At 40.2% G+C, this 14,513-nt stretch overlaps 1 protein-coding gene across 1 annotated transcript; it reads right to left on the bottom strand.

Moving 5' to 3' along the window:
- Positions 1 to 492: 492 nt before the first annotated feature.
- On the bottom strand, positions 493 to 7,040 carry LOC143544401 (uncharacterized). Its single transcript, XM_077036516.1, has 3 exons — positions 6,865 to 7,040; positions 6,603 to 6,785; positions 493 to 852 (listed from the first exon to the last, which is right to left on the bottom strand). Exons 1-3 carry the CDS (start codon positions 7,008 to 7,010, stop codon positions 618 to 620), a joined length of 564 nt encoding a protein of 187 aa, XP_076892631.1. The 5' UTR covers positions 7,011 to 7,040; the 3' UTR covers positions 493 to 617.
- Between the last annotated feature and the right edge of the window lie 7,473 nt (positions 7,041 to 14,513).

Raw genomic sequence — 14,513 nt, 5'->3', positions numbered from 1 at the left:
ATATATATATATATATATATATATATATATATATATACTCAATGAAACGGAAAAAAGTAGGATTTGGGGAATTGGATTATTGGTTTAACTTTGTGATAGAAGACTAAGGTTTTTAAAGATTTAGAAACATTACTTATATGATGATTCATAAGTTAATGAAAATTGGAATTCATGCATCTCAAATACATAGCCAAGTTCGACGAATGGCTATGTGCATTCTTGATAATTATTAACGTTTATCATTATAATATTAGTTGGTTAGCTTTATCATTATATATTGTTTTTCTTTCTTATAATCTCTCTATACAAAAGATTTTATCAAAATGTTGCGTTTAGCGTTTATTTTAAATTCTTTCAGTTAGAACACGCGCGCTCCCTTCGATATTTCCATTCTCTTCTCTTCGCAACAATATGAAGCTTAATAAACGTACATATATCCCTCACGATTCACGAGCGATACATGTACACGTATATGCATAGGTATATCGTATATGTAACCACAATTGACGATATATACAATGCCTAGTAATACATAACACATGTAACAAAGTCTACACAAATCGTACATTCCTTTATATGTATTTCATAGCAAAACTCCTAAGTTTTGAACAACTATATTAATAATCTTCATCATCATAATCATTCCTGGATCTAAAGAACCTTCTAACCACAGCAGCTGCAGCACCAAGAAGCATAAACAAAACCAATGTATCAAACCCACCACCTATCCCAATCGCCACGCTCGGGCCAGGCGTGTAGAACGAAAACGGAGACCAACCCCAGCCACCATACCCATAACCGTATCCGCCAATTAGGGGCGGCGCAACCGGCGGATTTATGTAAATATTAGTCCTGCAAACAAAACATATTAATATCAATTAACAGTGGCGGACCCAGGAATTATTTTCTTGGGGGCGATATCTGGACTTAACACTAATTTTAAGGGGGGATTTTCACAAATATTAACACCCCAAAATTTGTATATGTATAAGTATAAGATTTTATAAAATGGTTGTGTTGTACTAACAACAAATAGAGTTGAGTAGTAAAGGATGACAAACTTAATTATATGTTTGGTTAAGAATTAAAAGGGGTCAATTGCAAATAGAGGAAAGTTCTAAATGAGGTGGAAATCAACAGAGATTACCACGTATGTGTTCTGCTGGGTGGAGTTTAATAAGAGCTTCTAACTATAGGAAGGGCTGAACTTGGAGATGTAGGTCGAAATAGGAAGAACTCGAAACATGATTTTCGTATCTTTTCATCAGACTTTAGAAAATCATATAAAATTAACCGTGTGTCTGTTTGAGGCGTATTTTATATCACTGGAAAGCTCCATGTGCCTAGTTTCGGTATAATTATAGAATAAAGAAAAACGCACTTGTTAAGTGGGTCCAAAATACAATTTTCAACAGACTATAAATGCTGTATAAAAGTAAGCTGTGTGGATTTTTGCATTCTGTCCTGTTTTTGTAAAAAATGTATAAAATTAAGCGTAGCTCCGACAAAAACATAATTTATATGTACGGAAAGCCCTCTGAGTCTACTATGTTTCATATTTTGACATGATGGATTAAATACGACTGTAAGGTGGTAAAAAAAATCAAGGTGAATAGCTTTGTGCAGCACTGAAAATAAAATTTTCAAGAAATTTAGCGATGGATGCTAATCTAGTTTGAATAAAATTATGATAGAACCAATTTGATGTAAGAGAGATGTTATGTGGTATGAGGTTTACTATTAGAACTTAATTATATAGGTGATGAGGTATTTGGTGTAAATCAAAGTATTATGGAAATCCAACGAATACTGATGTCGAGTGATTTGGATATCCACATTATGTATCCTAAACATTTGAAAGTTGACTTGTTAACAAGCTAGGTACGATGAAGCTTGGAAGTCAGCGGGTTAAACGGACAAGGTGTCATCAAGCTCCTACGGGCAAAGGTAAGTTCAGCTTACACATAGTCTTTTATGTAGCGGGGCATATTATTTTAAATAAGCTTGTTTGTAAATAGTAAATCCGAGTTTTTGGAGTATTTTGTTTAGTATAACTTTTTATGGTGGAAGCGGTCGATTGGGCCAGGAAAAGAGTATTTTGCTATGAATAGTTTCAAAGTGTGGATACGGGTCGTCTCGACCAGTTTAAGAAGCAATTCGATTAATTTAAAAGCATAAAGCAAGAGTGTTTCTTTTTTACTCTCTACAAGTGTAAGTGGATCTTACACCCTATACACATGAAACGCAATTAATTTAGTTATTGATACATCAGTGATGACTTATTGATAATTCAAGACCTTAAGTTGATAGTTTGACGTTATTATTGAAAGTAGTAAGTTTAAATGGGATTTTTACTCATTAGTTGTTGATGATAATTCAAGTTGTATGACTGTGAATAGTATGACGCGTTTGAGTTTTGTGGTATTAGATTGGGTAAAGAGTTACAAAGTCGATACGATATGAGTTGAAATGCAAATACTAGAAAGTTAAAGAAACCAAGTTATTGCACAACTGATTATGTTAAAGTGTCACGTGACATTTAGATTCAGACTTGTTTGAATGCAAATGGATTGTTCGGTTTCATCTGTAATGAGTTCATGTTTCGAACCAGATTAAGATTTTCGTTTCCATTTGATTTTAACTTTAATTGGTTGTAATCATGTTCATTAGAAACAGGTACGTGAAGTTCGGGATCACACACTATTAAAATGCACTAAAGTGGGAAATCTGGGTTGCATACATTTAGTCAGCGTAGCCTACACCGAAAGACAGAAATAACACTGAAATTGGTTTGGTGTTGGATCTTTTGTTAATTTAAATGTTTGAGTTTAATAGAGATGTTTATAATCAAGTAACAATGACACTAATGTAATGTGGTAATGCTTTAGTGAAAACTTATATCTTAGCTCAGAATTGGAGTTGGAGTAGGAGATCATGATTCAGAAAAAGAAGACAGGATCTCGGATGAGAAGAAGGCCTGCGGACAAGCAAAGGAAATAATGCAAGGAAATAATGTATTTAAGCGTGTTCACGTCTTGTGAAAGTGTAGAGGTAAAGCTATGTAGTAAAATGGCTCGTGTTAAAGTTCTCGATCGGGTCAAGGAATTACGGGTCAATTTATTGGAAGTTATGTTTTAAATTTGGGGTTGTTTAGGCCATAAAACATGAATACTTATTATTTTGAAACTGGTTTGTGAACTTTAGTTAACGTGGTCTTTTCTTTATATATTTTGGAACTTGTGATCAAGCATAGTTAAATGTTTTTGTCTGGACCAAACTCTGATAATTATATTTTATTTAAAATATAAGTTCTTTAAATCTGGGTGTAAAAAAATAACACTGAAAGTAAAGAATTTATAGTCCCCCCCCACACTAAAAGTAAAGAATTTATAGTCCCCCCCCTCAAAAAAAAAAAGAAAAAAAAAGAAACCTAATACATAGGTCCGCCTTTGTTAATTAATGGTATGGCTCCAAGCCTCCGACTAGGGGTGTGCAACATCCGTTCGGTTATAGGGGGCTTAACCATAATCATAACCGAATGGTCGGTTAACCATCAGTTTTGAGCCAATTTCGGTTAAGTTTGGTTAGTTGTTCAATGTTATTATTCTTATTAGACAGAATTACAAATTTTGTCCTTTAAAATAAGACGAATTAAGGTTCGTGTCCTTTTCTAAGTTTCCTTGCAGGCGGTGTACTCTAAACTTTTTTTTCCTACAAGTTTTGTCCTTTACGCTAACTGGGTTAGAAAAACTCAGTTAAATCCCATCACGTGAGAAGCATGTGAGGGTAGTTTTATCTTTTTGCCTACCCTACAACTTCTTCTTCTTCTGTTTCTGTATCTATTAACACACACCTGCCTCATCTCACTTCTCTCTCTATGTTCTACCACATCATCACCATAACCACTCCTCAAACACCATCACCACCGCCACCATAGCTCCGCCACCAGCCACCGCTCCATCTCCGATTCCCTCATCCACCATCGTCCTCAATTCTGATTCGTTTGGAATTAGGGTTCTATCACAAAACACCTCTTTTTTAGGGTTTTAATTTCTGATTTTTGTTCATCTCTAAAAATAAACCAACCCTACCGACCAACCACCATGCCAGAATCGCCACCACCATCATCACCATGCCTGAACACCACCCAATGTCGGAAACTGTCGTCACTAACAACTCCGGCCACAAAACCGTCTACCGAAATCTCTGACCACACAACTGTTCACCAACATCTCCTACCCGATTTTTCCATCAACCCCCTTGCTCCTCGTAAGAAGCCGCCGTCTCCGCCGGTTTATTCTTTTCACTCGTCTTCTCCGGCGGACCTGCAACAGCGTCACCGCCATCTCTGATATAGGGATTAAAAGTTAAAACGCACCATCAGAAGCTTCAATCGACTCAAGTTTTCAGATTAAAACCTGCAACAGTACCGCCACCATCTAATCATCGGTGATTCCAGGTTTTTCGGCGGTGAGAAACAAGGGGGTCGGTAATAGGACGATTTGAGTGGTCATTGTTGTTGTAGGGTGTGGTGGTGGTGGTGGTGGTTGGGCTGTGAGCGGCGGCGTTTTCGGTGTGGAGATGGTTTTCGTCGTCGGAGAAGACGACGGCTGTGGCTTGCCGGAGAGGGAACCCAGTGACAGGCAAGGGAGAAAAGGACGAAGGGGGAGACGGCGGTGAAAAGAATCTCGTCTAGCCGGCTAGTTTATTGATTGAGAGAAAAATGCCCCACAGATGAAACACATAATCGCCTGTTTCCCCTGCTTATTCTCAGGCGGCACCTGCAGCACGCCTTCCACGTGCAAGCACGTGCCAGTCGCCGTCACGTCCCCTAACGGCGCCACGTCAGCGTACACTATCAGCTGCAGGTTCGCCGGACACGATCCGTCGTTAAGTTCGAGGAACGCGAACGAGCCTTTGCCTTGCTCGCGGCCTTTTTTCACCCAGCCGCCGACTTTTAGGGCTTGGCCGGCTAGACCGGCGCCGTGGTCCGGAGGATGGAGTGGATTGGGACGCGTTGGGAGAATGAGGATTGGGTGATGGTGTCAGAGAGTGTTAACGTGCTGATTGCCGGTACGGTTGGGTCTGGTTCTGCATTCTCTCAATCAATAAACTAGCCCCACAGATGAAAAGACAAAAATGCCCTCACGTGCGCCTCACGTGAGGGTATTTAACTGAGTTTTTCTAACCCAGTTAGCGTAAAGGACAAAACTTGTAGGAAAAAAAAGTTTAAGGTACACCGCCTGCAAGGAAACTTAGAAAAGGACACGAACCGTAATTCGTCTTATTTTAAAGGACAAAATTTGTAATTCTGTCTTATTATTATTATTATTATTATTATTATTATTATTATTATTATTATTATTATTATTATCATTTTTCTCCTTTGTTCCAATAAAAATGTATTGGTTATGGTGTTTTAAACTCAATTATAAAGTTTCGAAACTAAAATATGTCAGTTCAAACTTGGTTATGATGTTCCAATCTCGCAGTGGCGAAGCTTGGGCTTAGTCACGGGGGTGACCGAAGTCAGACTCATAAATTTTCGGTTCGATAATTCGGTTCGTGTCGGTGATTCGGTCCCGGTCGGATCAAACAATATAACATCTATATATCGAATTTTTCTTCATGTATTCAAAAAATTGTTGTTACAATAAAAAAAATAATGATTTTTAACCAAAAAAGACTTAGACTTAAAATATTCATGATAATGTGTAAGGAAGGGTGAGTAGGGATAAACAAATTCAGTATTGGTACCGGTACCGGTACCGAAATCGGTACATATTTGGTACCATCGGTACCGAATAGGTACCAAAGTTTTGAGTTTCAGCACCGGTATATCTCAAATTTTACCTTCAATACCGGTACCGAAACGAATATTTTGGTATCGGTATGGTACCGATCTTATCCATATGGGTTAATACCTAGAAGAAGAATTGCAAAGACCTAAAATATTTATAAAAACAAAAATCTATTACTATTCGACTATTATTTTGTAACTTTTGTTTATAAATACCGCAAGATTTTGGAAAAAAAAACAAACGATGGGGTATTATATTTATATAAACAAAATCAGTGGTGACCGTCAGCATTTTGGAAAAATACATCGGGGTGGCCGTGCTTAATACCTATAAGAATTTTCAAGAAAAATCGCTAAATTTACCCTAATAACGGAGAAAACGGCAGTGGCCGGGGCCACCCCCGGTCCCCATTGAGCTTCGCCCCTGCAATCTCGGTTATAGACAGTTGCAGTGGGTGTTTGGGATTCCTTATTTTAGCCTCCTTATAACATATTGTTATAGTCATAAGTTACAAAAGTATAATTATTGTTCTCACAACATTGAATTCATCCAAATATCAAGTTATAAGACATAAGGAGGCTAAAATAAGGAATCCTAAATGGGGTCATAAAATATGGAAACGGGTATTAAATTATGGAAAACACAAGGTTCAGTTCGGTTTCAATAAAAATCGGTTAACCAAGACACATTAACCAAAACGATAACCGAATGGTCAGTTAACCAAATTCACTTAACCATAACCGATCGCTTTAGTCGGTTATGGTTAATTTCCATTAATTTTTCGGTTAACAGTTCCGTTACCTTGAATTGTTGATTCTCGATGAAGACGCACGAGGGGCCGATTTCGGGGCAGACCGAAAAGCTTGACCGCCAACACGACCACCAGATTTTGCTGCGAAAGCCGGATCAATTGATCCAAATGTCAAGACCCCAGCTGCCATTGCAACCAAAGCAAGTTTTGCTAGTTGACTATTCTCATTAACACTATAAATCCAAACCAATTTAAACCTTTAAAACCAATCAAACTAAACAAATTAAACTATATTAACTTAACTCTATGTACCTGGATGAATCCTTGTGGTTTGACTTGTGGATATTATTATTATTACAAGAAATGATGAATAGTTTTTTGGTTATTTTGGTTGATTTGTGGGGTGTGGAGATGAGTGTGTTGATGAAGAAGCTTTGATGAGATGAAGATAAAGACATGTTGATTGAATTGAATGTTGAACACTTTGATGCTTAGGCTGAGGGGTGTGGGGCTTCAGCGGGGGCGCTAGAGCCCCTCCGCTCGCGCCCCCAGGCGCTAACACCACGCCACCGGGGCACTAGCGGGGGCGCTAACGGGGCGCTAGCGCGAAAAAACATGCAGGCGTGAGCCGGTTAGCGGGAGAAGAGAGAGTAAAGTTGTCTTGGTTTTAGAAAAAGAGCCGTTGGGCTCTTATTAAATTAAAAAAAAAAAATTTTCCTATATAATTATACCCCATTTCACCCATTTTTATACCAAAACTTCAAACCTTCACCCAAAATCAATTCATCTTCTCAACCTTATTTTAAAAAAAAATGGCTGGAAATTGGTACCCAAACCTTGATTCAGATTATCTTGACGATGATTTATGGTCGTCACCGCACCAACCGATGTTTTATTCGGAGCCGCAAGAATCATCCGGCTTTCAACCATCCAACACACAACCGTCTCCTAACTTTGTTGTTCCGGAGTGTAGGTTCCCTGGATGGATCAACACGAGATATCTCGATCTACGTAGGTGCGGAATCCCTGCGTAGGTCGTTACGAGCGTAGAAGACACGAATAGATCAAACACGATACGATAAACAAACACGTTATATTATAACCAAAACACGTGATACAATATCACTATTACAGACACGAACTCTCGTCCTCACGTTACAGCTCTCGTAACTTCGATAATGATCACACGAACTCCTTTTCTAAGCTAAGCCGTAACCTATATAAATACACGACAACTTCGCCTGGCATGTTCAGGCGAAGTTGTCCATAACTTCGCTTGACTAACAAGTTCTCCTAAACAGCGAACTTGTTAGTAACTTCGCTTAAGACATATAAAACATAATTAATCATTACATACTCGATTACAGACACTAGACTATGAACTACTGACATTATGCACCAACAGACTCCCCCTTGGCAGTAGCTTCATGTCTTGATCTTCAAGCACGTGTCTTGTAATCTTCAATCTCTTGGTCTTCATGCATGTACTCCTTCTCTCACGCATACCGTGACTACTCGCTGATATTTCCTCGCTTCGTCTTTCCAAGCAGGAATATAAAATATCTTCTTTTCATTTAACACCTGCAGATCAGCTTTCGATAAATTAACAAGATGCATCGGATCATACACTCTTAGCACTTCTTGTTCGTCTTCGTCTTCCATCACGGCTTCAGCAGTCTGGCAATCAACATACCACCATTTAAGATCTTTCAACACATCTTGAGGCATAGTCTTCATTGGAACCTGTTTCATGCATCGAATCGGTTTGTACTTCATTACCATCCATGGCTTGCCATCTGCTCTCATTCCTCTTTCCTTATCTTCCACTAGCTTTCCCTTCTGTGGCTTTAATAACTCAAACTTCTTTTCTTTAATACTTTCTTTCCACACAATCTTCCCAATAACTCTGGCCATGTTGTCGTCGCTTCTATTAATCAACCCCAATCTAGCCAAATCTTTCACCTCACATTCAGGCAATGTATTGAGAGATCTCAACGTCCTCTTAAAGTATTGGATCCCATCATATCTTTTCACCACGAACACTTTTAACTGTTCATCATATAGCCAACAGATAATTCCTTTCTTTGATTCAGCATAGCCTTTGATATTATAACTTTTCTTGAACATGGTTGGAACAGCAGGCTTCTTAGTTTTGATAAACCAATGAGCATAGCATTCCTTCCATCTAGGCTGCTCCTCCCATTCTGTATCATCATCTACTGTATCTTGACATACATCTGACTTTTCAACTTCAGGGATCTCGTGTTCAACATTCTCCTCAACTATTTCACCTTCTTCAACATCATCTTCTATCACAATTTCTGCACCAATCTTTTCAATCTCTTCGACTGGTAGAACATCATCTTCACACATAAATTCATCATCCAACATATCATCATCCAACTCCTTCAAGGCATCGATCACATCATCTCCCATCTCCTCGTCATCTACCATCACCACCTCATTGTAACACCCCGACCAAAGGCGGATTATACATCGGGGCGCCACATATTGTTTCATTACTCGTGACACTATTGGGTGTCAATATTTAATAAATACATTCATTCGCGCACGCGCAAAGTAAACACAAGATAACATAAATCAACATAAATCAATATATTATAAATCATAATATTCGAACAGCAATAACTTGTCTTGATACATTTTAATCTAGGTCCAAAATAAAGAAAACTTCCTACGTGTCCACAAGCTCCAAAACAGCTACTGCAAACCTGAACATGTGTTAAAATAAAACGTCAAACACTTGCGTGTTGGTGAGAAATCAAGTTTAATACAATACATAGATAACCATAAATCTGCGCGCAACACGTGTATGTCTGGTGTTTAACAAGGGTGCAATCAGATTGTGATCAAGCCTAAATAGATCATAGCTCATAGTTCATAGTTCAATCCGTGCTCCCAAATGAGCACAAAAAAAACAAGAAAATATATGTGCAAGTGTAAACAAAGAAAACCGTAAACGATAGGTCTCCCGTGTTCATCTAATGGATCCATGAAAACTTCGGAATAGGCCGAACAAAGCGGTTAATGATACACACATACAAATAAACAGCCAAGTAAACGTCCTCAACACATGGGATACTGCGCGACTAAAGTTTATAAACAAGTTTAAGACTCAAGTTTGTACGAACACATGAACATCCCAAAACATTAAAAATAAAAAGGGATTAGGTACGAGATTACTCACTTGATAAACGATGCGGCGTAAGATAAAGCAAGAACCAACTTTAAACAAGCACAAGTTAACCTATAAACAAGATTATTGTTTTAATGATTTGTTTTAAGTCTTGATTATAAGTTAGCATAATTAATAAGTAAATTATTATATTATATATATTACCGGAAAAGCAGGGCAGAACAGGGAGGAAGACGGAGGCAAAGAGAGGAGACGGCAGAGGAAGAACAACGGCAAGAAGCAAGAGAGAACAGGAGAGATTAAGTGCTTTGTGTGTGTAGTGTTAGGAAATTAACATTATTATTTATAGAGAAACCCTAGGGAACACAATCCCTAGAAAAAGGGGAAAAGATCTCAAAAAGCAAAAGATTCCAAAAGCAAAAGATATGGCAGCTGCAGGGGGCAAGATAAAGCTGACAGGGAACAGTAACAGGCATGGGCGGGTCAGATAAAGGTACTGGTCAAAGCATGGAAAAGTAGATCTCAAAAGATAATGTCAGTCACTTTTTCTGCCAACCAATGGGGTTGGTGCGCGTGCTGCGCCAAAAGTGGCTTTTCAGACATAAGATAGGTCAGGTCAACAGCACAGAGGATAAGACAACACAAAAGCAAACAGGCTGGATTAAACAGAAGAAAACTCAAAGGGTTTAGCGCGAGAAGGCTAAGGCGCGCCGCGGGAAGAATCACATTTCTTAGCGCGCCGCGGGAAGAATCACATTTCTTAGCGCGCCGCGGGAGGAACTACAATTCCTAGCGCGCCGCGGGAAGAACTATAATTCTTCGCGCGTCAAGGGATGAACTACGATTCTCAGCGCGCTGCGAGAAGAATTACAAATCCTTAGCGCGTCGCGGGAAGAACTACCGTTCTTAGCGCGCTGCGAGAAGAATTACAATTCTTAGCGCGCTGCGAGAAGAGTTCGTCTCGCGTATCGCAGGAACAACTGGTCTTCACGCAGGCTTCCTTGTAAGGAGTCTGGCGCGTGGAGCTGCGCAGACAACCTTAGGCGGGAAGGAACAAAAGACAAGCAAAGAGTTAGAAGAAAAAGAGGGAAACAAGGCTTAAGGGCGGGACGGCGACAAGAGGGAAAAGAAGGCGGAAAGAGAGAAGGAGAGGGACGGGACGGCGGAAAGAAAGAGAGAGAAAGAGGCGGGAAGGAAAATATATTATTATTATTAAAAGTAAAATATAAGTATAAATAAATATTAAATCATAAAAGAAAGATCGGGTCAGAGAAACGGGTACCTGGGTCGGGTCGGATCGGGTCAGATGTCACAGTCTCCCCTACTTTAAGAAATTTCATCCCGAAATTTATCTCGAAGTAGGTTGCGCAGAGAACAGGTGCGGGTACTTGATCTTCATTTGATCTTCCCTTTCCCATGTAAACTCGGCTCCGCGCTTGGACTCCCAGCGAACTTTCACGATAGGGATGCGACTGCGCTTGGTTTGCTTAACCTCGCGATCCATAATCTCAACAGGCTTCTTAATGAAATGCATAGATTCATCAACTTGAACTTCATCAAGTGGAATGTGAAGGTTCTCGTTGGCTAAACACTTCTTGAGATTGGATACATGGAACGTTGGATGCACATTACTGAGCGCGGGCGGCAGGTCAAGTCTGTAGGCAACTTTCCCTACACGCGCGAGAATCTTAAATGGTCCAACATATCGAGGAGCAAGCTTACCTTTCTTCCCAAAGCGGACAACACCCTTCCAGGGCGACACTTTGAGGAGAACAAGATCACCAACTTGAAATTCGAGAGGCTTTCGCCTGCGATCTGCGTAACTCTTCTGTCGGCTTCTGGCAGTCAGCAAATGATCACGGATCTTGGCGATTTTATCGGTTGTCTCTTGAACAAGTTCGGGTCCTGTGATTTGAGCTTTTCCCACTTCGCTCCAACAAATCGGGGAGCGGCACTTACGACCGTAAAGTGCTTCAAATGGGGCCATACCGATACTGGAATGATAGCTGTTGTTATAAGAGAACTCGATCAAAGGCAGGTGCGAATCCCAATTACCTCCAAAATCAAGAACACAAGATCGGAGCATATCCTCAAGAGTTTGAATAGTTCGCTCAGACTGACCGTCAGTCTGAGGATGATATGCCGTACTCATGTCCAAGCGAGTTCCTAGCGCAGATTGGAGAGATTTCCAAAAGCGAGATATAAAACGGCCATCGCGATCGGATATGATGCTCAAAGGAGTACCATGGCGGCAGACAATTTCCTTGACATAGAGCTGCGCGAGTTGCTCAACACGGTAGTTTTCACGAATGGGCAGAAAGTGAGCAGACTTGGTAATAAAGTCCATCGCTACACATTCCCATTTCCACGTAGGAATTTCTGGTTGGTCGAGCAAACCAGATGGGCGTTGATGTTCAGCTTTTACCTTAGAACAAGTCAGGTATCTAGCTACGAACATAGCAATATCCTTTTTCATACCGGGCCACCAATAAGTAATGCGCAAATCCTTGTACATCTTATCAGCGCCAGGATGAACGGAATATCGAGATTTGTGCGCTTCACTCAGGATATCAGCGCGAAGATTCTCATCACAGGGAATCCAGATGCGATTAAGATAACAGAGAATTCCACTTAGATTGGGCACAAAATGCGCTTCCGCGCCACACGCTAACTCGGCGCGAAGGTTACCATTACTGATGGATGCGCGCTGCGCGTCACGAATGCGCGATTCAAGGTTGCTTTGGATCGGCGCGAAGTGAAGCTGCGTGCGCGGCAAGATACAGTTAAGCTGGCAGGGTTTTCGGCTGAGCGCATCGGCTACCACATTAGCCTTACCAGGATGATACCGGATCTCACAATCGTAATCGCTGATGAGTTCGTTCCATCGGCGTTGCCTCATGTTAAGTTCCTTTTGATCAAAAATATGCTGAAGGCTTTTATGGTCAGTGTAGAGGATACACTTAGTACCATAAAGGTAGTGTCTCCAGATCTTCAAGGCAAATACGACTGCACCAAGTTCGAGATCGTGAGTCGTATAATTCTTTTCATGAACCTTGAGTTGCCTTGATGTGACATCTGCCCTGATCCGACCCGACCCAGGTACCCGTTTCTCTGACCCGATCTCTTTCTTTTATGATTTAATATTTATTTATACTTATATTTTACTTTTAATAATAAAAATATATATTTCCTTCCCGCCTTTTTCTCTCTCTTTCTTTCCGCCGTCCCCTCCCTCTTCCTTCTCTCATTCCGCCTTCTTTTCCCTCTTGTCGCCGTCCCGCCCTTAAGCCTTGTTTCCCTCAACTCTTTGCTTGTCCTTTGGTTCTTCCCGCCTAAGGATGTCTGCAGCTCCACGCGCCAGACTCCTTACATGGAAGCCTGCGTGAAGACATCTTGTTCCTGCGATGCGTGAAGAGAACTCTTCTCGCAGCGCGCTAAGAATGCATGTTCTTCCCGCAATGCGCTAAGAATGTATGTTCTTCCCGCGATGCGCTTAGAATTCTAGTTCACGCAGCACGCTAAGGATGCGATTCTTCCCGCAGTGCGCTAAGGGTTGTTGTGCCAGCCTTCGCGCTCGCGCACTCAGCCTTCCCGCGCTTAACCCTTGTATCTTCTGTTTATTCCAGCCTGTATGCTGTGTTGTCTTATCTTCTGTGCTGTTGACCTAACCTATCTAATGTCTGAATAGTTACTTTCGGCGCAGCATGCGTATCAACCCCCATTGGTTGGTAGAAAAAGTGACTGACATAATCTTTTGAGATCTGCTTTTGCCATGCTTGACCAGTACCTTTATCTGAACCGCCCATGCCTGTTACTGTTTCCCTGACAGCTTTATCTTGCCCCCTGCAGCTGCCATATCTTTTGATATCTTTACTTTTCAGAACTTTTTACCGTTGATATCTTTTCTTTTACTTTTTGAGATCTTTTCTCCTTTTTCTAGGGTTTGTGTCTCCTAGGGTTTTCCTATATATAATAATAATATTTTCATAACACATCACACACAAACACTTAATCTCTCCTGTTCTCTTGCTCCTTGCTCTCTCTGCCGTCTTCCTCTCTGCCTCCGTCTTCCTCCCTGTTCTGCCCTGCTTTTCCGGTAATATATATATATTATATAATAATTTACTTATTAATTATGCTAACTTATTATCAAGACTTAAAACAGATCGTTAAAACAATAATCTTAATTATAGGTTAACTTTGCTTGTTTAAGAGTTGATTCTTGCATATCTTTCACCGCATCGTTTATCAAGTGAGTTATCTCGTATCTAATCCCTTTTTATTTTAAATGCTTTGGGATGTTCATGTGTTCATACAAAACTTGAGTCTTAAACTGTTTATGAACTTTAGTCGCGCAGTATCCCATGTGTTGAGGACGTAGACTTGGCTGTTTATTTGTATGTGTGGATCATTAACCGTATGGACGGTCTATTCCGCAGTTTTCATGGTACCATTAGATGAACACGGGAGAACATTCGTTTATGATTTTCTCTTTTGTTTACACATGCACAGTTAGTCTTGTTTGTGAGCTCAATTGTGAGCACTGGCAGTCTTGTCTCTTAGAGTTGGTCCCGATCAGATTACACCCTTGTTGAAAACCAGACATACACATGTTGCGCGCAGATTTATTGTTATCTATGTATTGTATTAAACTTGATTTCTCACCAACACGCAAGTGTTTGACGTTTATTTTAACACATGTTCAGGTTTGCAGTAGCTGTTTTGGAGCTTGTGGACACGTAGGACGTTTTTACTTTTGGACCTAGAATTAAAATGTATCAGGACAAGTTAATGATGTTTGAAT

The sequence above is a fragment of the Bidens hawaiensis genome, unplaced genomic scaffold (assembly GCF_021521415.1).
Source record: "Bidens hawaiensis isolate Kalapana, Puna unplaced genomic scaffold, B.hawaiensis_p1.1 tig00013566_1, whole genome shotgun sequence".
Lineage (NCBI taxonomy): Eukaryota > Viridiplantae > Streptophyta > Magnoliopsida > Asterales > Asteraceae > Bidens > Bidens hawaiensis.
This window is presented reverse-complemented; position numbering and strand designations above follow the sequence as displayed.

What these genes read in the sequence shown, in the direction of transcription:
- LOC143544401 (XM_077036516.1), bottom strand. Translation starts at nt 7,010, where the DNA reads ATGTCTTTATCTTCATCTCATCAAAGCTTCTTCATCAACACACTCATC. An exon ending in AACCACAAGGATTCATCCAG is followed by an intron (nt 6,786 to 6,864) that starts GTACATAGAGTT and finishes TTGGATTTATAG; the next exon opens with TGTTAATGAGAATAGTCAAC. An exon ending in TCGAGAATCAACAATTCAAG is followed by an intron (nt 853 to 6,602) that starts GTAACGGAACTG and finishes TTTTGTTTGCAG; the next exon opens with GACTAATATTTACATAAATC.